This window comes from Phaenicophaeus curvirostris, chromosome 28 (genome assembly GCF_032191515.1).
Source record: "Phaenicophaeus curvirostris isolate KB17595 chromosome 28, BPBGC_Pcur_1.0, whole genome shotgun sequence".
NCBI lineage: Eukaryota > Metazoa > Chordata > Aves > Cuculiformes > Cuculidae > Phaenicophaeus > Phaenicophaeus curvirostris.
Window position 1 is genome coordinate 6,297,390 of NC_091419.1, and position 26,497 is coordinate 6,323,886.

Consider the following 26,497-nt stretch of genomic DNA (forward strand, 5'->3'; position numbering starts at 1 on the left):
GACACTGTGGGTTTGCCATTACCTGTCAGGGCACTCCCATGTCCAAGGCTCTAAATGACTTTGGTAATTACTACTGGGGTTGTTTGAGGAAAGGGCAAACATTCCTCAGCACGTAGCTGCCGTTGGGTTCAGATAGTGGTGCTGGCTGTTTACTTTTTTGTGGCTCTGCCGAGTAGGTGACACTCGTTCAGTGTTTTGAATTCCACTGGAGAGCATCAGCCAAACATTTTTTTTTTGGTAGTGACACGTTGCAAGCCAGTCTGTGGGCTGGATGCCTTGTTCTCTGCGTATGGGAACTGTAAGGACTAGGTCTGTGTTTGTAGGCAAGGTATTTTTCTATTAAAAGATAGTTTTGGGTCTGCCCAGGTGTTGCAAACCTAAACTAACAGAACTCAAACTAAACCCTTGCGGAACAGGAGAGGTTGGGATGTTGGTGAAGCTTGGGGAGGATGGTTAGTGGGATTTCTTCCTCCATCAACTGAAAATTGTGTGCAAACCCCACATCTTCTCCTTCCCGCTGCTCCTGAAAGCTGATGGTGATAATCCACCATGGGAAAACACACGTAGGTGGTAAAACACGTAAAGGAGGGATTTCAGGCAGGTTGTGCTGTAACGTTGTGAAGTCAGACTTTTAAGTCAAGTTTAATTACGAGTTTTGGAAATGTGTAATAATCTGCAAGGCGTTAGTTTAGCAACGTGGTTTTAGTTGTACGGCTGGAGAAGTTGACCTTGCATGCAAGTTGTGATGCTGGTCTCTGGGACTCGCTGGCTTTTCAGCTGAGGAACTAATTATCTTAAAACTGAGTAATTTAAAACACGTTTGAATGAAATAGAGCATCACGATTGGATTCACGAGCGACTTGGACAGCTAGAGCTGTTTTTGTCTGAGCCCCCCCACTCCGGGTGATGAACTGGCACCTGCCTGTGAGGGATCCTTCCTCGTGGGCTGCTTTTATCATCTGAATAACTTGATTCTGTCTCGCCTGTCCTTTTAATCAAAATCCCCACCAAGGAAAGCAGAGTGTCTGCCTTGTCAGGGAGTCAATTTGACAGCTTGATTGAACCAGCTCAGGTATTCATTAAGTGCCGCTCGAGAGAGCTGGGAGAATGGAGAGGCAGGACTAACAATGCTCCAGTTTTTAATGTGCAGAGCATATTTATTCTGTGCATCTTCTGGTATGCGGGGAACGAAACTCGTTTCAGATGTGTTTGCAGTCGCTAGAAAGCAGGCAGGATACCTGGAAAGGGTCCCGGGGCTCAGAGGCCCCTCATGAAGCAGAGCGAGGCAGCTGAGCTCAGCAGCCTGAAGAACCAAAGGGGCCGAGCATCCCTGTTTCCCAGTGCAATAAATGAGCTTTAATTGGTGACTGCGAATTAGCGCGGCTGATGTTCTGATAGGCTTGAAGCTGGATGCCAGAGCGAGCACGTTGTGCTTTCAATTCACTGTGCGTTTACAACAAAATTCATGATCGTGTGTGTTACTCATTAAACCTCTGTAACTTTTGAACCCGCCTGCACTAGCGGTTTTGCTTTCTGATTACGGATTCTCTTAGGGGACCGGTTTGCTCGGCAGCACGAAGAGCTGAGGAGTCTGGATCCAGATGTGTGCGAGGGCCCCTAGAACTGCAGTAAGCATGTTATGAAAAAAAAAAATCTAATCCACAGCTATTTTTCTCTTGTTTTCTGTGGCTTTGCAAACATATGCAAGGACTGTGTACAAAGCAGTAGGAATTACAAGGATTTAGAAGATATCCATGCTGGGTTTCAGTGAATTGCTTAATGAGCGAGTTAGATCACTGTATATGCAAAATAAAGACTGATTCTAACCACCAGGCGCTACAAATTCACACCAGAACTTAAAGTTCTGTTTTCTGTGGCTCCGATGTGCGTTATTGCTCACAACAGCCAGAATTCAGTTTGAACTCAGTGGCATCAGAATCCAGCCCAGCTCCAGAATCAAATAAAGCTGCAGGGAGCAAATGGGAATAAAAATAATCAATGCTATTTTTACGTTTGAGCCCCTGCGAGTGGAGAGCCTGGGTTTCGATAGAGCATGCGTGCGGTTTGAATGTGTAAAACTGAGCGTATAGGCAGGTGTTTAAGATCAGGGCATCGGGCACTAAAAATAAAACAAGAACGTCTCTGAGTAGGATCAAAGAGAATATTGTTGAGTAAATGGATACCATCTTTATGCATGCGCATGTTCTAAAATATGTCCAGGCTTCACAACGTCGGGTTGGTATTTAAAATTTCCTTTTACTCATCTCTTTCTCAATCGCCTTTCAAAATCGTGTTTGAAAATAAAGTCGCATATTGCATTCCTAAGCTCTTTAGCGCATTTTCTATTTTTGTGGGCTTATTTTTGGTAGGGATGAATCTGATATTTGTGCCCTACATTTCTTTATTTGCAGTGGCAAGGGGTAGTATCTCCACCTGTGATTTCTTTCATGCTTTTGCTTCAAGGCATTGTTTTACAATAAATTGCCTAGGCACATGAGATAAGAGGGAAAGGAAGTGACTGCAGACAGTAATTAGACATAATCAACAGTCTGTGTTCTTCAAATAATTTAATTTAACTCTGTAGCATTCCGAGTTGTCTCTATTCTTGATGCTTACGGGTGATTTTGTTCGTGTGCTCTGATGTGACCCAGCTTCTGCGAAAGAACTTTTTGACTGCAAACATTGATGCTGTTCAGGTCGTGCTTTGGTCGATCGGGTGTTCTCTTTCATTAAAATTGTGAGTTATTATTCTCTGAACAGCATCCTGCGATCTCCTCTTTCCAAAAACACCCTCAGGAGCTGTAAACACATTGATATGTGTCTTCCCAAAGATCTAGCAAGTGATGTCTGGCATTAAAGATACCCAGGTGTGTTTGTCCTCCCTTGGACTGAGTGCGTGGGTCGTGGGGAGCTTCATCATCACAAATTGGTCATGCACGACTACAGACAAAGCCCATCTGCCTCTGGCTTTGCCTTAATTTCTCTCCTGCAACCAAGGGGGTTTGGAAGTGAAGTCTGGCACTAATTTATGAGAGCGATGCAAGGGGGGGAAAAAAATAGGTCAGCAAGTATGAAAGGTGCTGACAAGCATATAATATCTAGAGATTGTTATAAAGGAAAAGAAATAGTTTTAAGCCAGCCTTTACGAGTAAGCAGGCTGTTGTGCCAGTGGTTTCTGAGGTCTTGGAGGACGCAGAGGTGGGGGGACCTGCTCGAGGCCGCGTGAGAAGACTGTGGAAGAATTGGGAAGCAACTGGAGAACTGAGATTTCCTAATACCGTGTTCCTTGCCAGGAAGCTAACAACGTGGCTCTGGGGCTGTCTGAGCAGGCTTGTGGCTTGGAGAACTCCGGGTACAGGTTGCCCAGAGCAGGGGTGGTTGCCCCACCCCTGGAGGTGTCCAAGGCCAGGTTGGATGGGGCTTGGAGCCCCTGATCCAGTGGGAGGTGTCCCTGCCCCAAGGGTGGAACTGGATGGGCTTGGAGATCCCTTCCACCCCAAACCATCCTGTGATTCCATGATTCTCTGCAGCAAAGGTGAGACTGACCTTGCTGTTTGTGAGACAAAGTGTGAGCGTGGATCGCAGCAAGAAACATCAGTGCAAATGGCACTAACTCCCCAGCACGAGTGCACTGTGACTGTGAAGGAGGGGGGGTCGGAAATCACTGATGTGCTGCTTTCAGTCAAATCCCTAACGTCATCAAAATAGCCTTTATGGCACGTGTGAGGCACTGGATCTATCTGTTTCCTAAAATAACCTCCAATTGCTTATGGCAGGCTTTCAGGACTTACTGCTGTCACTATTTTTTTCCATTTTCCAGGGCTGGGTTTTAAATTTCTGTGTGCCTTCTCTGCTGTCTGGATGCTCAGCAGTCGGAGCGAGCAGCAACCAGAATCCTCACTGTAAGCAATGGACAGAGCAGGATCCCATTCTTTTCTCTACAAACTATGGATATTTTTATGTTGTAACTCGCAGCCGAGTTCCTTGTGGGCTGAAAAGATTGAATCTGATTAACACAGCCTTTACACAGCACCAGAATACCCCTCCACACACACCCCTGCACCTTAAAAGAAGGAAATGGTGCTAGGATATTGGAAATACTCTTCATTTGAGAGCTTGGGATGGGGTTTTCCTTCTGAAAATGGCCATAGGAGTAGGTGCCTCTTCCTTCCTGTACACGTTTTTTATTACCTGCGTGTTTCCTGCTTTGGACACTAACTCTTGCTTTGTTCTTGTTTTCAATACAGGAGCCGTAGCTCTTCTGCTCGCTTGCAAGCGCGACTGGTATGGGTAATGGTGTGAGAGAAGGTCAAGTGGATTTCAAACAGCAGGATGTGGAGCCAGTTACATCAGCCCTTCTTCCATCAGAGGTAAAGGAGGGGAGATTGTTGAGTTGGGGCTTCTGATGGACAAAGAGCTGGACATGAGCTGGCAAAGAGCCCTCACAGCCCAGAAAATCAACCCAAAGCAGTGGGACCAACAAGATCAGAAAGGGGATTATGCCCTTCTGCTCCGGTTCCTTCCCACCCGAAGCGTTCTGTCATTCTTTATGCAATGAATTTGAGAGAAAAGCTGCGTGGGTACTCCAGAAAGTGGAGGCTCAGAGGGATTTGAGCTGTGGAGTCCTGAGAGAGCTGTAGTGGGTGTGCAAGCCACAGAATGTGTCTCTGAGGACAGCCGAGCAGTTTGAGCCTCTGGGAAGAGGCAGCTGATAGGCAGGCAGGGCTGCGGTCCTTGCTCAAGGTTACGTCTTCTTATGTCTTCAGTGGCAGAGCTGGAAAAGAGCCAAAAGTCAACGGTTTCCCTGCTCTTGCTGCCGTTACCAGACTCTTGTTAGAAACTCTGGAAGATACACTGAACCTTGGTCTGATTTAGACCAAAAACTCAGGCTGAAGTTCACCCAGTGCTGCTTTTGCATGGTCACCCTTGCGTTTAGCACCAGACAGGCAATGACTGCAGTGGAAAATTGAACTGAACTGTATATTTTGGTAATAAATATTAACTTTTTAGGTGTGAAACATTCTGAAAAAAAGAAAAATGTTAACTTTTCTTCATGAAAACATAAGAGAAGGCTCCAGGGAGACCTTAGAGCAGCCTTCCAGTACTGAAACGAGTTCCAGGAAAGCTGGGGAGTGGCTCTTGATCAGGGAGTGCAGGGACAGAACGAGAGGGAACGATTTTGAGCTAAAGAGGAGAGTTTGAGATGAAATCTTAGGAAGAAACGTGTTGTGAGGGTGGGGAGGCCCTGGCCCAGGTTGCCCAGAGCAGGGGTGGCTGCCCCATCCCTGGAGGGGTTCAAGGCCAGGCTGGATGGGGCTTGGAGCCTCTGATCCAGTGGGAGGTGTCCCTGCCCGTGGCAGGGGTGGGACTAGGTGGGCTTTGAGGTCCCTTCCAACCCAACCCATTCCATTTTTCTATGATATGATCTGACCAAGAATTTACTGTGCTTGAAACTTTGAAGATAATTATGACTGAAGCCCTTAAGAGGATGTAAAATGCAGCAAAGGTAAAATATTACAACTTATGCTTAGGATTGACTGTGTCGTACTGAACGATGCTTTGTTCCAGGGTCACCAGGAGAAAAAGAAAGTCCTCAACTCCCTGATGTCTGGTGCATTGGCTGGTGCTGTTGCTAAAACTGCAGTAGCTCCACTGGATAGGACAAAAATCATGTTTCAAGGTGAGTCCTGCTGGCTTCTGCAGAATGTTCTTACTTTATTGTTAGCAGAATCCAAACCAGCTTCTCTGTCTGCTCTCCAGTGCTTTGCCCTCCTTCAGTCTGCACTATGTGGATGGAATAGTGACCTTACTGCCATGAGTCGAGTCCAAAAATCTATTGCTTGATTCTTGGTGGGGTTATTGCAGGTGCCAGTCAGCTGGGCATCTGTCCTGTACTGTTTGATCCAAGCCTCTAGCGAGACTTTTGCTATTTCAGCGTAACACATGCACGCGTCGCATGTTAGAGATGATGCTTGTGGCTTGTGAGCGCTGGCTGGCCACGTAGTCTGTGACACAAGGGAGATTCCTGGAGTGCAGCGTAAATAGACACCTTAAAGGCAGGGTCTGAGGGGGAAATTGATAACATGGTGGATTTATCTGTTCAGTTTGGGGAAATAAGGAAAGGAGCAGTGTTATGTGATGCTCTGACACTGGAAGGAGGTAAGGGAGCTTGTTGGGTTTCTTGCTAAAGGCTGCACCTTTTCAAATACCTGCAGTCTTTTCTGTTAAGAGTTGCGTTGTATTCCAGCTGACTTCTTTGGGTTGGGGTTGAAGCCCCACAAGAGGCGATGAAGCTGGCGTGCCTAGCTGTGTGCTGCAGAGCCCTCTTTGGAACCCAGAAGCCTTTAACTGAAAATGAATTTCAGCTGATTGAAACCAGAAATTCCTCTCTATAGTGGGCTTTGGGATTCACCCTCAGCACGGGCTCCGTTTGGTTCCCCCTTTCCAGTGCAGGATCTGCTCCTGACGGGGAGCACACAGACAGTTAACACAACGGACGTTTGGGGAGGCCAAGAGATTTAAATCTGGTTGACATCCCAGTTTAAATGAATTGGATAGGTTGAATCTAATCCCTGGATGAGATTTAATTTTGAATTGACTTCAGTTTGACATGATTTTCATTCTCGCTGAGCAGGGGCTGTGGGCTAGCGGGGGTAGAGGTGTGGGAGTTGGAGCTGTAGGAGCTAAAGCCTGAGCTGGGGTTGTGGCTGGGACCAGATGCGATGAGTACGTGCTGTGCTTTCTCACCAGAACAAACACTGTAATTCATCTTGGGTTGGAAATGTCAGGATCAGAGGTGAGATGGAAACGGCAGAGCTGGGCAGAGTCAACAGCTGTCTGGATAAATCACCTTTCAGCGGTACAAGCCTGCGTTTAGAAAACAACCTGTTTGGTTTGGCCCATTAAACTCGCTGCAAAGGACGTGATTAAAAATTGCCTGTTGTGACTAATTTCTTGGTGTCTAATGGATTTCTCAACCTCTTGCTCTCCTAAAGGTTTTTACTCTGGGGACTCTGAAAAGGAAAAGCATCTTTGGGTCATACAGGCTAGGAAGATTGTCCCTTGAACTAGAGACTGATGAATTTTCCTGTGGGATAGAGAAAAGGGCTCTTTTCCACCACAGAACCAGCTGCAATTGGTTATTGAGGTGTTTTTATTGTTTTAAAATATGTTGAATTGCATAAAGAAGCAGCGTGGTGAAATGTATTTGCATGCGATTGTTTGATACACTCGAGAGGTTACGAGTCTCGAAGGAGTTTGAAAGAAACTGCAATAGACACTTAATTGGAACCACGTTTCATTAGCGTTGCAGTTTGGGTTCGAGCAGCCTGGGTTTCCTTCCTGCTGGAGGGATGCTACAAACCGGAGCTGCCGTATGCCAAATAAATCTCGCTTCCAAATGCCTCGTGTATTTAAAGTTAAAGAGATGCTGTCAGTTTGAATGGAGGCAAGAAAGGAAACTGAGTGTTCATTTGAGTTTGGCTAGAATGAAACCGTTCTTGCGTGGAGCATCGCTAAACAGCTCCATGCTTTGCTGGATTCTGGCATTGGGCTGGAACCTGTGTGTGGAAATTAAGTGATTGGTGCAGGTTTGGATTTTTTTTGTACAGTTTTTAAAATTTATTAATTTATTTTCAGTGCTTTAAAGGAAGAAATGTGGCAAACTGAGCGTTTTCGTAGCAGGAGGTGGAAAATGAACTGATGTGCTAAAGGCAGTTTGGAGCACTTACCTGTTGAAAGTCTTTGATTATTATAAACGGTCTCTTTTTTTTTTTCTTGTATTATTATAAAGGAACTCTATTTTCTCTTGCATTCATTCATTTGCTTCTATTTTTATCCCTTAGACAAAACACCTGTATGGTTTATTTGCTCCATCTGAACGTATTGTAAGAACTAATGCTCATCTTTTTTTCTTTTTAGTGTCTTCTAAAAGATTTTCTGCCAAGGTGAGGTGATGTGTCTGTCTCCTGTTGACCTGAAGTGTTTGATTAATAGTAGTAATAGCCCTAACAGCACCTTTTGTTTGCATTTACTTAATTTCCTTGATGGGCTTTTATTAGCAGCACTCATAGTGAAAGAGCAGAGAGGGAAGGCTGGAAACAGGGTTGTTTATGACGATCCTTAGTGCTTGTTCTTGTCCAGTGCCGAGCACGGGGCTGCCTCAGTCCTTATTCGTGTTAGAGGTTCTAGTAAATGCTGTGGCATCACTCAGGGTTTTGATTTACGTGGTGTCTCCTCTTGTGGTTCTTTTCTTTCCTCCAACCACCATTGGAGTTGTTTCAGAATATATACGAGATCTTGATTTGGGAGCTGATTGCTTGCTGAATGTTTCGTTGCATGCGCATCACAGTTGTTCCATGTGTGCTGTGCTAATGTGTGTAACCTGAGTGTTTCTGCTTTGTACTAAGAAGATTAATTCGGGCTGGGAAACGGTTTGTGTAAACAGCAGTCCAGCTTTGTGCCCAGCCCTCAGGGGGAAAATGAAGATGTCTCGAATATAAACTCGATCTTCCTGGCTCCGGTTCTTTTTTGCTGTCATGCATCTCATTCCATCTCCCCAAAGACATTTTAGTTGTCTTATTCTGGAGTCAGTGTTGCGAGCGTAAACAGCTCCTATCGGCTTACCGGGGCTGGAGTGGGAAGGAGGATTTGGAGAGGTTAAGCTATGGGGTCACCTTTTCCCCCTCTATTGTTTGGACTCCATCTTATCATGATCTCCCTGTCTGACCTTTGATCTGTTGCCTGCAGGAAGCCTACAGGCTGATTTATCGCACCTACCTCAACGAAGGCTTCTGGAGTCTCTGGCGGGGGAACTCAGCCACCATGGTCCGTGTCATCCCTTACGCTGCCATTCAGTTCTGTGCGCACGAAGAGTACAAGCAGCTCCTGGGAAGTTACTATGGCTTCCAGGGAAAGTAAGATGCCACGTGGCTTTGATCCTTGCAGAGGAGGATGGAGCAGTTGGTGGGACGATAGCTTGTAGGGAGGGAGCGTGTTTCTCTGCCTTGTGCAGCCCTGCTGAGGCAAAAACTCTGTTGGTACAAAGTTGTACCAGCCCCTCTTGTCTCAGCTTCGCAGGGCAGGGCATGTGAGGGGGCGAAGCAGAGGGCTGGGCTCCTAGACTTGCACAGGGGAGATCTTTGTGGGACCAAGACCCTGTCTTCTAGAGGCGTGAGCAAGAAGTGGCCTAGACATGGAGTTAGCACTTCCCTGTGCTGCGAGTGGGCAGGCAAAACAAAGAGCTTTTCTTTGCAGGAGGAGTAACAAGATCCAGCCTCGTGCTGTTATCTGAGCCGTGCGTGTGGCCTGAGCCTCTTGCTCTTGGGCACGCAGGGTTGGAGACGCCCCAAGTCAGGCTTGTTGTCCTCAGCAGAGGTTTTCCCTAAGCCTCTGTCCTGAACGGCTGTGGCAAACCACGGCTGCTTCAGCTCCCCCCACCCAGCTCCTCGGTGCACAGACAGGGAAGGGATTCGGTAGCAGATAGAGTAGAGCCACCCTCAAAAGCCACGTAGTATTTCCATCTCCAGGTGATGTGTTTGGTCTCTTCTCTCACCTTACTTTAGAGCGCTGGCACCCTTTCCTCGATTCATTGCTGGCTCTCTGGCAGGCACCACGGCTGCCATGTTAACCTACCCCTTGGATATGGTCCGTGCTCGAATGGCTGTCACGCCGAAGGAGATGTAAGTGCCTAACGAAAGCAAGAACAAATGCAGAACTTTCTTTTAAGGTCAGATGACTTTATTCCCATTTTTCTGGGTCACTTCTTGCTCGGAGCCTTTGATATAATAAACCTCTTACTGCTGGGGTCTGAGCACTGATTCAATGCCCACAGTCCTGGTTAGTCCAGGAGCTGGAAGGAGGTGGATACGGAAAGATCTCACTGGTCGAACCTGTGTGTTGGTTCTTTTGGAGGCCAGCTGGCGCGATGCCTCCAGAAGGGATCTGACAGACAGGAGAGCATGTTGTGATAGGGCTAGGGGAGAGCTGCTGCCTGGCTTCTCCATTTGCAGACAGGCTTCTGAAATCCCTTCTGAGCTGTCTGAGGAGCTCAGACCCCAATTAATTAACTGTCGATCCTTCAGAAAGTCCTGTTGGAAATATTACTGGTGCAGGCAGTCACTAACCAGCACAGATTTGGTTTTCCTGTGTCCACACGCTAGGTACAGCAATATTGTCCATGTCTTCATCCGAATATCCCGAGAGGAAGGATTGAAGACATTGTATAGGGGATTTACACCAACCATCCTTGGAGTGATTCCGTATGCTGGGCTTAGCTTCTTCACCTATGAGACGCTGAAGAAGCTACATGCAGGTAAAGGCAACTTGGTTTGCTTTCAAATGAAGCGGTGTAGGCTTTTGGCCAGTGTGAGATGTTTGAAATCAGTGATACAAGTCCTTTTCCTGGCCTTGAAGCTGATTGCACAGTTCTGTGCATGTGGAGGAGGACACCTTCTCCCTCCCTCTCTCCGATTCCAGGCTGTGAAGAAGAGAAGCTGCCGAAAAGCAGTACCTCTTGTCTTGCAGAGGAACAAGAAGGTTCTGGGTGCGGGAGGACTCGGTTACATATGGAGCCAGCTAACAGTCAAATTGGGAATAGGATCTCGGGAGCTCTGGCACTCAGGGCTGTCTGGCTCTCAGCCCACTTGACCCTAATCATGTATTTATTACAGGAACTTTCTACACTCTGCTCCTTTCTCTTTCCCAGATCACAGTGGGAAATTGCAGCCGTCCCCTCCAGAGCGGCTTTTGTTTGGTGCCTGCGCAGGCTTGATTGGCCAGTCAGCTTCGTACCCCCTGGATGTGGTTCGCCGACGGATGCAGACGGCGGGGGTTATGGGACACACGTACAGTTCCATCCTTCTCACCATGCAGGAGATTATAAGAGAAGAGGGACTAATCCGTGGCTTGTACAAAGGACTCAGCATGAACTGGGTCAAAGGTCCAATTGCAGTGGGAATAAGCTTCACAACCTTTGACCTGACGCAGATCCTTCTCCGTAAATTACAGCACAGCACTAATGTTGAAAGGTAGTAGCTTAATCCCCGCAGCCCTTGCTGGGGAAAAGTCCAACACGTGTAGAAAGCGCAATGCTAGCGTTCCCTCACTTTGTACATGCTCTCCTGCAGCTGAGAACTTACCTTTCTTGTTTGTTTGTTTGTTTTCTTCCGTTGTTGGATTTTTTTTTTGTTCTTTTTAATGAGCCTCTTGAGTTATTTGGAAACCTCAACCTGAAACTAACACTTTCCTAAACACCATTGTTCTGACAGCTCTGCAGAACTGAGTCCTCCACAGTAGCTGCCTCACCCTTCTGTTTTCCTCTTTGATACCAGGAGTGGAGCCTCTTAAACAAACGTGTGCTGCTGCTGGCTCCTCACCTGGTCTCTGTGGGCAGATGAAGCGGTGGATGATGAAAGAGAGGACTCGGTGCTGTTGGAATGAACCTCTGAATCTGGGAAGTGACTGCTGCTCCTGGTAGGCAGTCTTGAACATGCATTAGAGCTGGAGGCAGTCTGCCAAGTGCAATATTCCAGATAGGCTCTAGGGAATTCCAGATTCCTCTGACCTGCGAGCGTTGGTCCCCACAAAAGAGGATGCAGCAGGATTTAACAGGTCCAGGTCACTTCTTTTTGGGAAGTTGACTGGGAGCTCTGCCTGGAAATGCTGCCCTTTTTTTTTTTTCAGTTGTTTTTCCCGTTTCTGGGGTTTGTTGCATAAAATCTCCCTTGCTTGCGATGTCCTTTTGAGATTACCAAAGACTGCAGGCAGCAGGGGGAGAGTGTTCTGGGCGGGTTTGGAGATCGCATTCTCATGTTTGTTACTGTTGTTGAGCAGGGGCTGTGCCTGGATTCACAAACCCAATCGAACCGAACCACAGATGTGCTTCCAGGCTGCCCGAACCCTTCTGTTGTCCTGGGCTTAAAGGCAGCGTTTTCTGAGGGATTTGGCAGCCTGTCGTGTTGATGCACTAGAAAAGGGAGTGTTAAATACTGAAAACTTAAGCTGTTTTATCCTTCAGTATTATTGTTGCTGCTTTCAGTGCGATGCAAGAACAAACATCTCAAAGCTGCATGTGTGATGCAGGCTCAGCTATCCCGAAAGGCTGCTCGCGCCTGGTGGATGCAGCCTGGCAGTTGCCTCAAGCTGCTGGCCCTGCTCCTGAACAACCGCGTTGTCTTCTGGTGCCTGCTGTGTAGGTCATGTCCCTTCCGTTTGCTAATTCACACCTAAAACCTCTTGCTTTTATTCCTAGTGTTCTTCTGGACCAGCTGGGTCCTTGGGAGAACAGGCTCCACAGCCAGTATTGACCCCTCAGAAATCCTATATAGTGCCAATCATTTCCTATTGTGATTTGAAAATGGGTGGTGAAGAACCTTTCAGTGCTCCTGTTTCAAACCAGTCTTTGAGGAAAGGGAAATGCGGGGGTGGTTTTGGTTCCATGTCCCATTCCTGCAGTAAAGTTGGAGTGGTCGGAGCAACCTTTAGACTTCTTTAAGAATCAGATTACATGAACCATAATTAAAAGTCCCTTTCCAGCTGAAATAGTCTGTAATGTATCAAAGAAAAATAGGGCATAATTTCAAAGCTGTCCTTCTCTGGTGTCTGTACTTTAGCTGTTGTGGTCTGAGCCTCATGTCATGGATTTGTTAATGGGAATGGAGGTAATTGCACAATGGGTAGAAATAGCTTTCTCCTTTCTTTGGTCTTTGCACTTGTTCTTTGGAGCATAAGTTGCTTCTAATGCCAAATATTTCCCTAGGAATTGAGAGCCCATGCTTCCCTATTTTGGACCTGGTGGAGACCCCGCACTCTGAAGTATTAGCACGCATGTTGTTCCCAGAACCAGTGGGATCCATCGTACTTTAATGGTTTGGCGATGGGTGAGGTATTGACCTCAGTAACTTCTGCCTCTGAGCCCATGAACGACAATTTCTGTTGTGAAACTTGACTGCAGTCTCTGATTTACCTTGTAATTAATGTTAGGCTTGTTTTAAGAGTTTTTAGAGATGATAGCCATGAATTCTGTCTGTTTTGCTCCCGTTGCTGATGGAAAATGATCAGCTGTTCTCTTTGTTGGGGTGAAATTTCATTTAGTCCTTTGCAAGAGCTCTGATTTCTTTTCTCCAATGGAGAAGCCAAATACTTCTGCTCTTGTCTTGATCGTGTCTGGCCCAGTGAGGAAATCCTGAGGCAGTTGCATCTTGCCACAAAAGGGTGGTACAGACCAGCAACTGGGTGTGTCGGCAGCCGCGTGTGTGTCCGTGTGTCCGACTGTGTGTATGATCCATGCCAAGCTCTGTCTCAGCTCAGAGGTCACTGGTTTGAAGCACAGTCCTTCCTTGCCCACTGATAGGTGCTGTATGAGGCCGAGAGGAGGCTGAGCTGTGGCCTCTGAGTTGGAGCAGGCTCCTGTGCTCCACGGCACGGTAGGTCAGCTCAGAGGCAAGCGCAGCAGACCTTGTCTTATGAGACGTTGAGCATCGCTGAACCCCTATGGCAGCAGAGGTGGCTTAATTCCTCCTGGGTCCTGACGGAGAAAGGATTTACACTGGATGACTAGCCTCTTGTTTGGGACCGAACAGGAGAGCAGATCTGCACGGGGTGCATTCTGCTGGTGTATTAAATGGTCAGGAAGCCTGTGGAGGAGGCAGCTTCTGCCTGGCTGACCCTGGCATCGCTCACCTCGCAGCTGAAATGCTGGAGCCTGGGGACTCTGAGCTGAGAAACAAGACCTGAAGCACAGCCAGGCTTGGAAGCATTGGGCTTGGAGTTGTTGTTCCTTAATTTAGCAGCTGCACCTGACTTGAATTCAATGAAATTTTAGCCAAATGTGTTTTTCTGAGTTCTGCAGGCTGAGTTTGTTCAGAGACGTCTTTGAATTCGGTCTGTAATGGTTTTGGTGCTTTTTTTTCTTGGGCAGAAGTGTGCAGAGTAACTGTGTGTTATTGCTTTGGGTTGCTTTAAATAGGTTTTTTTTTTTCCACTTTTTCTTTTCTGATTTGAATGTAGAAATGGAGAAACAGAGTGTTCTCTTCCCTCCTCTTAATCCTTGCGTGAATTGAGATGTGTTCCAGATCTCTGCTGCCTGGAAGGAGTGCCTGAGGAGGCTGGACATGCTGATTTGGAAAGGGAGGGTGCCTCTGTGTTGGCCAAGAAGGTCCATTGCCTTCAGTGCTGAGAACAGAGACAAGTCTAGCAGGAATATTCTCTATTTCTCCTTTGCTTTAGAACTTCTTTATTACCACAAACGCCCCATTTTTTCCATTTTATTCTTCTCAGTTTCCTTGCTTTTATTTTCAAACCACATTTCTCGTTGGCAGTAACACATTAAGGAACAAAGATTAATTTCTGTGCTTTTTGATCTTATCTCCTCTCCCTCCCTCCCTGCGCCTGCACCTTTCATCCCGCACTAGCACTTCGAGAAAATCAGGTCCGATGAAATGCATCCAGAATGACACGACTGCAGCTTCCACAGTGAGAGCCAAACAGCCAAACAGCTTCCCCCTCACAGGCAGGGATGCTCATGGGGACAAGAAGGAAAAAAGCCCTGAGTGATGGGGAAGAAGGTGTTTTTGAAAAGTTCTTGAATGGCTCGTCCAGCCTAGCGCCTTTACTTTGCAAGCCGTGAGACCCTGCTGCCTCTTGCTGTTTCCACCTTGTGGTACCAGCTTGCTCTGGGAAAGCATCTGCTGGTCCTGGCAGGCTCAGAGGGTCAGGTGGGGACCTTGAGTACGCGAGAGGTGGAATCTGAGCTAGCTTCTTGCAAACCTGTTTGCTCTGTGTGCCCTCTGCCAGTTCCCTGGGAAGGCAGAGCCGCTGAGGAGCCGCTGGGCTGGGTGGCAGGAGCGTGGTGGAAGGATTGGGAGAGGAGTCAAGGCCTGGGGAGGGTGTAGCCGTGGTACGATGGGGGGGTGCTCCAAAAGCAGTTCCATAGCTTCTGTGGAACAGTAGCGGTACTTCCACTAAGCTCTCATCGCCTTCCACTTAGAAGGACTCTGAGCGCTGTCATCTTCACCCTCTGGTGTCTTTAACGCAACAGCAGGTGAGGCATAAGAGGAAACTCCAAGCAGAAGCACTGTGGCAACCCCGAGTGAGCCTGGTGCCAGTCCTGGAGGGGCAGGAGATGCGATGGGAGACGCTTCCCATGCTGGGGCTGCGGTGCCTGGTTGGGTACTCGGGCTCTGCAGGGACCTGGGTGCACCCCTGCCTGGACTGGGCTGGAGGAGGAGGTGGCTTCCTACAAAACAGCCTTTATTTTTATTGTAGGGGCTCATTCCTCGCGCTCTCCCCGTCTCCCCTTCGCTGCCGGGCGATGCCGGGTTTCCCAGCACCATTCACTGCCTGTGTGGTCTATGCATCTATTAGCACAAACACTGCTAAATGCCTTTTGTCCAGACGTGTCCTCACCATCGATGTGTGCGTGTGTGTCTGACGTGTGTCGGTTTGGACTGCTTTTCTTGGATCTGGAGTTCTATTTTATTGCAGTGAAGACACTTTGTTATATAATGTTTATATATTTTAAGATTTGTGCCAAGAGAGGATGTATATTTAATAAAAAATTCTAATTGACTTTGCAGGCTCGTGGAGGGTGAATCCTATTGTGTGAAGGCTCCTGAGGGAGAGGCGCCTGGCACATCAGGGTGGGTTTAGTGAGGGACTAAACGCGGGGTTGTCTGGAAGGGGGAGCTGATGGTACCTTTTGTAGGGCTGGTGGTGCCCCAACCACGCAGGTCTCCTGTGCACAAAGCTCCCTTCAAACGTGTGGGTCTGGTTTTTTTCGCTTTGCGTGGAAGTTGGGAGAAGCTCGGAGGAAGGAAGGGGCTCTGGAGAGGGTTCCAAACCCGCTGTGGGATGGGGACGGGTGTGTGGTGGCAGCAGGTGGCACTGTCGGCTTAGGCACAGCCCAGCGGCTTCCCTGGAGTGGGGTCCCTGGCTGCTCCTGTGCCCTGTTCAGCTCCTGGGGCTTTTGGGGCTCTGTTTGTGTCCGCTGTGGATGTGACACCTCGATGCCTTGCAAGGTAGGAAGGTCTCAGCAGTGAGGACAGGTCCAGTGCTCCCAATACAACCTCCCTGTAGCCCAGTGCTGCTCCCTGCAAGAGATGTCCTGGTTGTATCCCAAGGGAAACTGAGACCCAGAGGCTGAGACTTGTGCTAAACCTTGCGGGAAGTCTGTGACAGAGCTGGAGACAGGTCCCTGCACACCTGTCCTGGACCAGCTGAGGGTAGCATCTCCCTACCTTTGGCTTTCTGGGTCCCTGCATGCAGAGAAGCATCCTCCCGGGTTGGTTTGGACTGCCAACTCCAGAGAGCCGTCAATAGAAATTTCCTACTGCTCCAAGCAGGAACAGCTCGAGGGGATCTCATTTGAAATGGAAGTGGGGTGGGGAAGCAGGGCTCGCTGTTTCCCTCCCTGCCAGGACATGAAGGAAGATCTCCAGGAGCTGCTGTGATCCAAGCCCTCTCCCTGGTCTGCAGTTCCTTGCCATGTTCAGTGGGAGCTGAAGGTAGGTGTGCACCAGGGGAGCAGGGACGATGCCAGGTCTGGGTCACAGCAGGGACTTGTAGAGCGATGGAATGATTTGGGTTGGAAGGGACCTCAAAGCCCACCTAGTCCCATCTCCTGCCAGGGGCAGGGACACCTCCCATGGGATCAGGGGCTCCAAGCCCCATCCAACCTGGCCTTGAACCCCTCCAGGGATGGGGCAGCCACCCCTGCTCTGGGCACCCAGGGCCTCCCAAACCCTCAGCATGAAGAATTTCTTCCTGAGGTCTCATCTCCATCTCCCCTCTTGCAGCTGAAAACCATTCCCTCTCATCCTCTCCCTGCCCTCCCTAACCCAGAGCCCCTCCCCAGCTTTCCTGGAGCCCCTTTCAGCTCTGGAAGCTGCTCTGAGGTCTCCTTGGAGCCTTCTCCAGGCTGAACACCCCCAACTCTCTCAGCCTGGCCTCGTACGCGAGGTGCTCCAGCCCTCGGACCATCACCAGCCCTGGTGCCAGGCTGAATGCTTGTGGCAGTGATGCCTCTACAGCCACCAACCCCCTTGGTCCCAGCTGCTCTCCTCTCCATGGCAGTGCAGAGCCCAGCCCGTGCCCCGGCGTGAATAAAGCAAAGCTACGAAGATTAAAAATAATTGTGGGAAGAAGAAAACGGGGCGGCGGGGGGGGGGGGCTCGTTCATTGTATTTGATGTGGCCCAATTTCAGTGCCGGTGGCTCTGTCTCCTGCTCTTGGCTAGTCTATCAGTCATTGTCCCTGCCTGAGAGGGTCACGTCTGGGCAGATCTCAGGGGAGGAACTGTCTGCATGTCTGAATGCAGCACAACCCCAGGCCCTAGCAACCATCCTCCTGCCGCGAAGGCTCAGCCCCCGGCTGCTTCCTCCCCGTGCTTATGGAAAATTAGATAAATGAGCCATCAAGGCTGTTGGACCAGCTTGTAATGGGACGGCGCGGGCTGGAACCCTCTGCATCCCAGCCCTGGGGGACTCCCTTTCTCCTGGCACCTTTCCACCTGTGCTGGTTAACGGCACCGCTCCGCGCTCGCGTTATCCCAGACGTTTGCTAAAAGGGAATTTAGGCTGAACATCAGGAAAAAAATTTTCACAGAAAGGGTGATTGGTCCCTGTCCGAGGCTGCCCAGGGAGGGGGTTGAGTCCCCTTCCCTGGAGGGGTTTAAGGGCCGGGTGGACGAGGTGCTGAGGGACATGGGTTAGTGATTGATGGGAATGGTTGGACTCGATGATCCGATGGGTCTCTTCCAACCTGGTGATTCTACGATTCCCCATAATTTTTCAACCAAAGAAAAAGGCTTTTACTGCGTCCACCTCGGGTCCTGGGGAAGCAGGCGGAGGGGGGGCTGTCGGGATTAGCCCCGCGCAGGGCTGCCTTCTCCTCTCGGCCCTTAGCGAGAGGGAATTAAGACCATTACAAGGCTATCAAATAGGATCAGAGCTCCTCTCCCTTTCTCTGAACAGCCCAGACCTGCTAATCCTTTTTCATGCGGCTGGACCAGCACCCACCGTGCGGCGGGGAAGACGGACCAGGAGCCACGGACCCTGTTCCCCCGCGGCCTCCACGCCGTGGGCGATCGAGGGCTGGAGAACCTCCTGTGTGAGGACAGGCCGAGGGGATTGGGCTTGTTCAGCCTGGAGAAGGCTCCAAGGAGACCTTAGAGCAGCTTCCAGTGCTGAAAGGGGCTCCGGGAAAGCTGGGAACAGACACTTTAGCAAGGCCTGTTGCGACAGGACAAGGAGTAATGGCTCTAAACTAAAGGAGAGGAGATGTAGGCTGGATATAAAGAAGAAAGTTTTCACAATGAGGGTGGGGAAGCCCTGGCCCAGGTTGCCCCATCCCTGGAGGGGTTCAAGGCCAGGCTGGATGGGGCTTGGAGCCCCTGATCCACTGGGAGGTGTCCCTGCCCATGGCAGGGGTGGGACTGGATGGGCTTGGAGGTCCCTTCCAACCCAAACTACTCCATGATTCGAGGTGCTCAGTCTCTTCCCACACCTGCAATAACCCTGGTGGAGCTGCTCAAAGGTGGCTCCTCACACCCAGAGCCCCTGCCCTGCTGGAAGGGCTTCAGGTGCACAAAGTGCAAGCACCACAGCAGCTCTCAGCGTGGCAAACGGACTCTGGATTTCTTATTTATTTCTAAAACCGCCAACCAGCCGAGGCTGCTGGGCCAGAGGATTTCACACGAAGCAAAGGGACAACTCCAGGGAGCTTTGACCCAGCTGGCCAGAGCAGCAACCCCACAAACCCCCCCCCCCTCAGCTGGGAGAGGCAAACACAAGGCAGAGTAAAGCCCAGAGCCTGTCGCTCCAGCCTGGCTGTGAGGTCTCCTCCATGGGAAGGTGATCCCTGCAGCATCCCCTGCCCAGCACGTCCCCCCCAAGGCTGGCAGGAGCCGCTGCCCCCAGGAGAGCAGCCTCGGACACCCAGGATGGGGCAGAGCAGGCAGCAGCAATCACAGCTTCAGCTCCTCCATCTCCTGTGGGACTGGGAAGAGGGGCCAGAGCCCGGAGAGGCAGCAGGGTGAGAGCAGGCACAGTGGTGACTGGTGGCAGGAGCAGGGGGTGCCCACGCCAGCCTGGATGCACAAACTCCATCTCGCTGAGAGCTGGGGCAGAAATGTCCCTGTGTGTGTCCGCAAGTGCCACCAGCACGAGCAAAGGAGAAACCAGCGGGGCACCGACTGCACCCCGAGGCAGGTCCCAGCTCCCCGCAGTCAGGAGACCACCAGGTACTGGTGGAAGTAGAAGCCGAAGAGGCTGGTGACAAGCTGGCAGACGGCCACCCACCAGGTGAGGAAGGCAAAAAGTCCACGGAAGAAGAGGGGGGTGAAGATGCCGCCCAGGATGCCGGTGATTTGCTCCACCGCAGCGCGTACGTCCTCCCCGTCCTCCCCGCTGGGCTGTGGCGGTGCCACGGGCGCTGCCGCAGGGAGGGGAGGGGGCTCCGGGTACAGCCCCCACGAGTGGTGCCCTGTGTGACAGAGGGAACGGGTCCGCAGGGCTTGCTCCCTGCTCTGCAGCCCCATCCCCACCCCACAGATGTGCTGGTGGCCGAGTCCCAGCACGCTCGCTGCAGGTATTAGGGTCACATCGTGAGAGCCGGAGGATGCTGACGGCTCGATGATGACCCGCAGGTCCCATCCTGCCCCTCCCGAGCTCGTGTCCCCCCACCCCGTCTCCTTACCCAGCGTCTTGAGGAGCAGCGTGCAGTGCAGGGTGAGGACGATGGGTCCCAGGTACTGCAGGCTGACCACCGAGACGTAGCAGTAGATCCTGGTGATCTGTGGGCAGCGCGGATGAGCAGGAACCCGGCGGCTGTGCCCGAACCCCCCCAGTTCCCACCCCAGCACCCGCACCTGGCGCTGGATCTCCAGGACGGGGATGCGTCCGGCTTCCTTCTTCATCTGCTGCACCCAGCGCTCGGCCAGGCCCAGGTACGCCTGCAGGTGGGGGCGGGTGATGGCCAAGCGCAAGACGCAGAGCCCAACGATGGTCCAGAGGCGCGCGGTGTTGTAGGCAGAGTCTGACATGCTGGGGGAAAACGAGGGGCCTGTCAGGGAGATCTTGAGGTTCAGAACCCCCCCATGTCCCAGAGGGGGTGTCTGATGGGGGGCTCTTTCCAGTATGGAAAGGGGCTCCAGGAAAGCTGTGAGGGGCTCTTGATCAGGGAGAGGATGAGGGGGAATGGTTTGGAGCTGAAAGAGGGGAGATTGAGATGAGATCTTGGGGAGAAATGTTTTGCTGTGAGGATAGGGAGGTCCTGGCCCAGGTTGCCCAGAGCAGGGGTGGCTGCCCCATCCCTGGAGGGGTTCAAGGCCAGGCTGGATGGGGCTTGGAGCCCCTGAGCCAGTGGGAGGTGTCCCAGCCCACGGCAAGGAGTGGAACTGGATGGGTTTCAAGGTCCTTTCAAGCCCAAACAACCATTCCATGATTCTACAGGTGTTGGAGGAGGGGGACTGGTGCGCTTGTGCCTCAGTTTCCCCTTGGAGCAAGGACGCCGGGGCACAGAGCTGAACCAGCTGCTGGTGTCCCACTTACATCTGCACCGTCTGCTTGCCCATGGGTGCGTGCAGCATGAAATCCCGCGAGATGGGCTTGATCCACATCACCACCACGAGGACAGGTGCCAGGAAACTCACGTGGAGCAGGACCCTGCGGTGGAGCCGTCAGAGACACTGGTGCCCCCAGCTCCATCCCTCCGTGCCCCGGGACCGGTTCTCACCCAACCCCTCTCCACCGCCTCCCACCACCCACCCTCCTTGCCGCCCTGCAGCCACAGAGCTGGGGGGTTCCCAGCTCCGAGATGCCAGCACCGACCCCCTGGCCTCCTTCCCCACCCACAGATTTCACCCAACTGGGTCAGGGGACTGTCAGCTGCCATCCGGAGAGCGTCGCGGTGCATCTGGGCCAGGCGCAAGCCCGGGAAGGTCAAGCAGGCGCCCAGGAAGGAGCAGAGGGCCACCAGCCCCATCTTGAAGGCCAACTTGGCAAGGGGCAGCCTGCAGAGAGAAGGTGGGACAGGTCGGCCCCATCCCTGCTGAGCCCTGGAGTCCTTCCCACCCCAGACTTCCCAAAAACCTCCCGAAAGCGCCCATCTCCCTCTGCATCTGACCACCAACTCACGTCCACTCCCAGCCCCGCGGCTTCAGGACGCTCTCCAGGTTGCTGCTGACGCTGGCCAACCCTGCGGGGAGAGACCCCGATGAGTGGGGTGCCCGCAGCCCCAGGGACCCCCTGCCCTCCTCCCCCTGTTCCTCTCCACCCACCAGGCTCGAGGCCAAAGTCCAGGTAGTCCTCGCGGATGACCAGGGCCACCATGGCGAGGAGGAGGAAGAAGAAGGCGAAGGTGAGGCAGACGGAGCGCTCCCCACCCTCCTCCGAGCGGAAGTAATGGCGCATCACCATGAAGAACACCTTGCTGCAGGTGCGAGGCGGCCGTCAAGGCAACCAGGAGCTTCAAGACCACCCTCCAACGCCAACAGGACCCCCCTGCTCACTAGCACATTGTAAAGCATCCTTGTCGTTAGGCCACCACCCCCTTCTGTGTGGGGAAGGTTCTCAGCTCATCAGTAAGTGGTTTATACATTCATAAATTTAGTTTTTTCCACCTAAACTGGCTTTTCATGGAGAAAAAACAAGTAGGGGGGCTTCCCTTTCCCACCCACTGGCGGCCTGGCCCCAGCAGGTGGTGGCAATCGCACCTCGAAAGTCACGGAATCACAGAATTCTGGAATGGTTTGGGTTGGAAGGGACCTCCAAGCCCATCCAGTCCCACCCCTGCCATGGGAGGGACACCTCCCACTGCATCAGGGGCTCCAAGCCCCATCCAGCCTGGCCTTGAGCCCCTCCAGGGATGGGGCAGCCTGAGCCAGGACCTCCCCACCCTCACAAGAAAACGTTTCCTCGTAAGATCTCACTTCATTCTCCCCTCTTTCAGCTTGAAACCCTTCCCCCTCGTCCTATCCCTGCCCTTCCTACGTCGCCAGAAGGATACATGGAGAAGGCAACTGTGAGCAGGCACCAGAGCACCCCGATGTTCATCTCCTTCTGGGGATCCACCAGGCAGTAGTAGCCCTCGGTGAAGATGTACACGGCGGTGGCGTAGACGGCGAAATCCACGAACCACTGGTAATCCAGGAAATATCGGAGCACTGGTGGGACAATGGGGCGCGTCACCACGCCGCGGGAACGCGCGCAGGGTCCCGAGTCCGAGGCAGCGGGGGCTGCAGAGGGAGCGCTGGGCTTACCCAGGGCATCCACGGCGGTGATGGGGCTGGTGTCCAGGTGGAGGTCGATGTCCCGGGGCACGGAGAGGGGCTTGTCGTCCGCCACGCCGTTCGCCCTCCTGCAAGGGAGACCTGGGCTGGGGATGGCAGGCAAGGAGCCGGCTCGTCCCTTGTGTCCCACAGTGCAGAAAGCACCTCGCGTGGTGCCAACTTGGGGCTCCTTGTCACAATCACTGGCCCCGAACCCGTCTGCGGCCAAGGCTGGCGCTGCCACCTCCCCAGTGGAACCCCGGGATGACTCCCGATAGCACCAATTAACAATACCCATGGATTTGGTTGAGTCCCCTTCCCTGGAGGGGTTTAAGGGACGGGTGGACGAGGCGCTGAGGGACATGGGTTAGTGATTGATGGGAACGGTTGGACTCAGTGATCCAGTGGGACTCTTCCAACCTGGTGATTCTATGATTCTATGATTTACGACCCTCCCGTGGGCACAAGGGGGGCTGACCTGTCCCTCTTGCTCTTGGGGCGCTGCTTGCCGGCCAGGGCGCAGAGCTCCTCGTCCGACGGGTGCCTGTAGCGGCGCAGGCTGGAAGGGAGCAGGTGGGGTCAGGGGTGCTGGGGGTCCCCGAGGCCCCGCGGGGACGGGGGGTGGCACACGTACCTGCCGTTGCAGAGCAGCCAGCGGGCAAAGGAGCAGTGCGGGGCCAGCTTCTGCATGAGGCTGGCGGCCAGCAGGGTCACCACCACCTGCACCCCCATCACCGCCTGCAGGGACACCCGCAGCGCTCCAGCCCCACAGCACCCAGAGCTGTGGGGACCAGGGGTGGGGGGGCTGGCTGCGTCCCCGGGCCCCCTCCCTGCCATGGGACACCCCAGGCACGGAGCTCTCAGGCACATGCAGCGCTGGGACACGCTGGAAACGCATCCTTTGGAGGCCAACACCCCCCAGACACCCTGGGCATGGACATCTTGGGCACAGACACCCCTGGGACACCCCAGGAATGGATCCACTTGGGCACACACACCCCTGGGACACCCTGACCATGCACCCCTCAGGCACAGACACCCCTGCGACACCCTGGCTGTGCACCCTTTGGGCACAGAGACCCCCGGGGACACCCCGGGAATGGATCCACTTGGGCACAGACACCCCTGGGGCACCTGGGCATGCACCCCTCGGGCACAGACACCCCTGGGTCACCCTGACCATGCACCCCTCGGGCACAGACACCCCTGGGACACCCTGACCATGCACCCCTCGGGCACAGACACCCCTGGGACACCCTGACCATGCACCCCTTGGGCACAGACACCCCTGGGGCACCTGGGCTTGCACCCCTGGGGCATGCACAGCCCTGGGACACCCCGAGAATGCATCCCCTGGGCATGCACCCTCCTTGGAACGCAGCTCCGAGGCATGCACCCCCCCGGGACAGCCCCTGCATGCTCCCCCTGCCATGCACCCCCCCGGGACAGCCCCTGCATGCTCCCCCTGCCATGCAGCCCCCCGGGACAGCCTGGATGCGCCCCCCCGAGCCGCAGCCCCGTGCAGTGTCCCCACCCGGCGCTCACCATGCCGGGGTGAGCGCAGCGCCGGCCGCAGGAAGCGCCCCCCCCCCCCCCCCCCCCCCCCCGCCGCCCCGCGCCGGCCAATCGGCGGCGCCCCTCCAGGTGATTGGCAGCTCCTCGGCCAATGGGAGCGCGGCTCCGCGCGGGGGGCGGGCCCCTCGCTGCCGCTGCCTCCTGGGAGCCGCCGCTGCTGGGGCCGCGGGTTCGAGTCCCGGGGCAGCGGCTGTGGGGGTGGGTCATAGAATCACAGAATCACCACGTTGGGAAAGACCCATCGGATCATGGAGTCCAACCATCCCCATCAATCTCTAACCCATGTCCCTCAGCACCTCGGCCACCCGTCCCTTAAACCCCTCCAGGGAAGGGGACTCAACCCCCTCCCTGGGCAGCCTCTGCCAATGACCCTTTCTGGGAATATTTTTTTCCTAATGTTTAGTCTGAACCTCCCCTGGTGGAGCTTGAGGCTGTTCATGGGGAGAAACGTTTTGCTGTGAGGGTGGGGAGGCCCTGGCCCTGGTTCCCCAGAGCAGGGGTGGCTGCCCCATCCCTGGAGGGGTTCAAGGCCAGGTTGGATGCGGCTTGGAGCCCCTGAGCCAGTGGGAGGTGTCCCTGCCCATGGCAGGAGATGGGACTGGATGGGTTTCAAGGTCCTTTCAAGCCCAAACCATTCCATGATTCTACAGGTGTTGGAGGAGGGGGACTGGTGCGCTTGTGCCTCAGTTTCCCCTTGGAGCACGGATGCTGGGGCACAGAGCCGAACCTGCACCAGGATGTGCGTGAAACCACAGCCACATGTGTGTCTGAACGTGTGTGTGTGTGTGTGCGCACGCGTTGAGGGGGGAATTGCACCTGAAGGGTCCCTTCAGGGTGAGCCTGTGCAATCTCCATCCCTGCACACAGCCTCCAGGCTCTGTATTTCGGGGCCAAGTGGGACACAGGGGTTCGAGCAGCGGCGGCTCCATCCTTATGTGAGAATTGGTTGATGGGTTTTGCTGCAGCTGGTTTGTATGTTTATGTGATGTGGATCTGTCTGTGGATCTGTGAGGCAGGGACACCCCCCACTGCATCAGGGGCTCCAAGCCCCATCCAACCTGGCCTTGAACCCCTCCAGGGATGGGGCAGCCACCCCTGCTCTGGGCAACCTGGGCCAGGGGCTCCCCACCCTCACATTTCTTCCTGATATCTCAATCTCCCCTTTTTCAGCTTAAAACTGTCCCCTCTTGCTCTGTCACTGCACTCTTGATGCTATGGGGCAGGCTGTAACCGTCTCTCCCACTTCATCCTTCTGAACACGCCTTCCTTGCAACAGAAACGGGCTTTTCTGCTGCATTTATAGACTCCTGGGACGGTTTGGGTTGGAAGGGACCATCCAGTTTCACTCATCCTGACGTGAGTAGGGACACAGGAGGCTGAGGGGAGACCTCATTGCTCTCTCCAACTCCCTGAGAGGAGGTTGTGGAGAGGAGGGAGCTGGGCTCTTCTCCCAAGGGACAGGGGACAGGACGAGAGGGAATGGCCTCAAGCTCCACCAGGGGAGGGTCAGGATGGACATTAGGAAAAAATTTTTCGTGGAAAGGGTGATTGGTCCCTGTCTGAGGCTGCCCAGGGAGGGGGTTGAGTCCCCTTCCCTGGAGGGGTTTAAGGGACGGGTGGCCGAGGTGCTGAGGGACATGGGTTAGTGATTGATGGGAATGGTTGGACTCGATGATCCGGTGGGTCTCTTCCAACCTGGTGATTCTATGATTCTCTGAACACCCAGTGGCAGAGGCTGGTGGGTGCTGGTGGGTGCCCCTGGTCCAGGGGGGGTGCTGGTGGCCCCGAGGGGTTGCCATGGATATCCATCTCTCAGGCAACGGGATGTGCTTCCCGCTAGATGTCGCTTCTGCCTGTGCCCCGAGCATCCCCCGAGGGTTGGGGTACCCAGGCTTTGGGGTGCCCCGTCCTCCTCCCCGGGGTGGGCTGGGAACGCAGCCCCCCATGTGCCCGCTGTGCCGGGAGCCGAGCAGCCCCTCCGCCAACGGAGAGGAGAACCTGGGGGCTGCGATGCCAGCAGATCCCTCCGGCTTCTCCGGAGTGGCCCAATCCTGGCTGCCCCGGGGTCTGGGGGAGCATCCAGACCTCCCAGTCCCCTCAGCCCCTGCACTGGTGCTGTGGGAGCCGCACAAACCGGTGGTTGCGCGTCTCTGGAACGAATGCAGGGCCCCAGGATCCTCGCAGCCCCCACGGCGCTGGCTTTCAGCTCGGCCGAGACACAAAAAAAAGGAGGGAAAGATGGAAGATGGATGCTCGGAGCCCCCCCCAGCCCGGCTGCCCTCCCCCAGGACACAAAAGCCCCTTTGAGGACTGATTTTACACTGTCCAAATTAGCATCAGCAAAGGGAGCTGCCGCCACTGGCGGGTGTCGGTGCTGCTGTGAAGTCCTCAAATTAATGGGGATCCCCCGTCCCGCGCCCGCTGGTGGGGTGCTGGACCCAGAACGAGCCCCGCGAGCTCGGGGAGGCGATTCCTCAGTGGGTTGGGACTTGGCAGCAACGTGGCACCCACCGCCCCGAAGCCGATGCCCGAACCACCGAGCCGGTTCTGCGGATGGAGAACCCCACGAGCAGCACGGCTGGGAACCAGCTCGAGGATTTCCCACCTCTGGGTGATGCTGGGGGCAGCTGGTGGGCCGGGAGCCGCTCTGTGCCCGTT

The 26,497-nt window shown here is 53.5% G+C and overlaps 2 protein-coding genes across 3 annotated transcripts; one reads left to right on the forward strand and one right to left on the reverse strand.

The window, feature by feature from the left end:
- Positions 1-3,837: 3,837 nt before the first annotated feature.
- On the forward strand, positions 3,838-15,572 carry SLC25A42 (solute carrier family 25 member 42). 2 transcript variants are annotated; one of them, XM_069877818.1, is made up of 8 exons: positions 3,866-3,902; positions 4,248-4,370; positions 5,569-5,680; positions 7,921-7,946; positions 8,749-8,915; positions 9,564-9,680; positions 10,161-10,312; positions 10,706-15,572. In XM_069877818.1, the coding sequence occupies exons 2-8, from the start codon at positions 4,287-4,289 to the stop codon at positions 11,029-11,031; spliced, it is 984 nt and encodes a 327-aa protein (XP_069733919.1). In that variant the 5' UTR covers positions 3,866-3,902; positions 4,248-4,286; the 3' UTR covers positions 11,032-15,572. The 2 variants fall into 2 exon arrangements, with proteins under 2 accessions (XP_069733920.1, XP_069733919.1); XM_069877819.1 differs by lacking the exon at positions 9,564-9,680 and having other exon boundaries at positions 3,838-3,902.
- Positions 15,573-18,620: 3,048 nt separating this feature from the next.
- Positions 18,621-23,024, reverse strand: TMEM161A (transmembrane protein 161A). The gene is made up of 11 exons (XM_069877810.1): positions 22,899-23,024; positions 22,743-22,823; positions 22,256-22,353; positions 22,003-22,159; positions 21,275-21,426; positions 21,132-21,192; positions 20,864-21,007; positions 20,547-20,660; positions 19,865-20,039; positions 19,693-19,789; positions 18,621-19,479 (listed from the first exon to the last, which is right to left on the reverse strand). The coding sequence occupies exons 1-11, from the start codon at positions 22,994-22,996 to the stop codon at positions 19,223-19,225; spliced, it is 1,434 nt and encodes a 477-aa protein (XP_069733911.1). The 5' UTR covers positions 22,997-23,024; the 3' UTR covers positions 18,621-19,222.
- Between the last annotated feature and the right edge of the window lie 3,473 nt (positions 23,025-26,497).

Excerpts from the sequence above, each read along its gene's own strand:
- SLC25A42 (XM_069877818.1), top strand. The coding sequence starts at position 4,287 with ATGGGTAATGGTGTGAGAGAAGGTCAAGTGGATTTCAAACAGCAGGAT. Across the intron at positions 8,916-9,563 it reads TACTATGGCTTCCAGGGAAA|AGCGCTGGCACCCTTTCCTC; the intron begins GTAAGATGCCAC and ends ACCTTACTTTAG. Across the intron at positions 10,313-10,705 it reads GCTGAAGAAGCTACATGCAG|ATCACAGTGGGAAATTGCAG; the intron begins GTAAAGGCAACT and ends TCTCTTTCCCAG.
- TMEM161A (XM_069877810.1), bottom strand. The coding sequence starts at position 22,996 with ATGGGGGTGCAGGTGGTGGTGACCCTGCTGGCCGCCAGCCTCATGCAG. Across the intron at positions 22,160-22,255 it reads CACCGCCGTGGATGCCCTGG|TGCTCCGATATTTCCTGGAT; the intron begins GTAAGCCCAGCG and ends TTGTCCCACCAG. Across the intron at positions 21,427-22,002 it reads CTCACAGTTGCCTTCTCCAT|CAAGGTGTTCTTCATGGTGA; the intron begins GTATCCTTCTGG and ends TCGCACCTGCAG.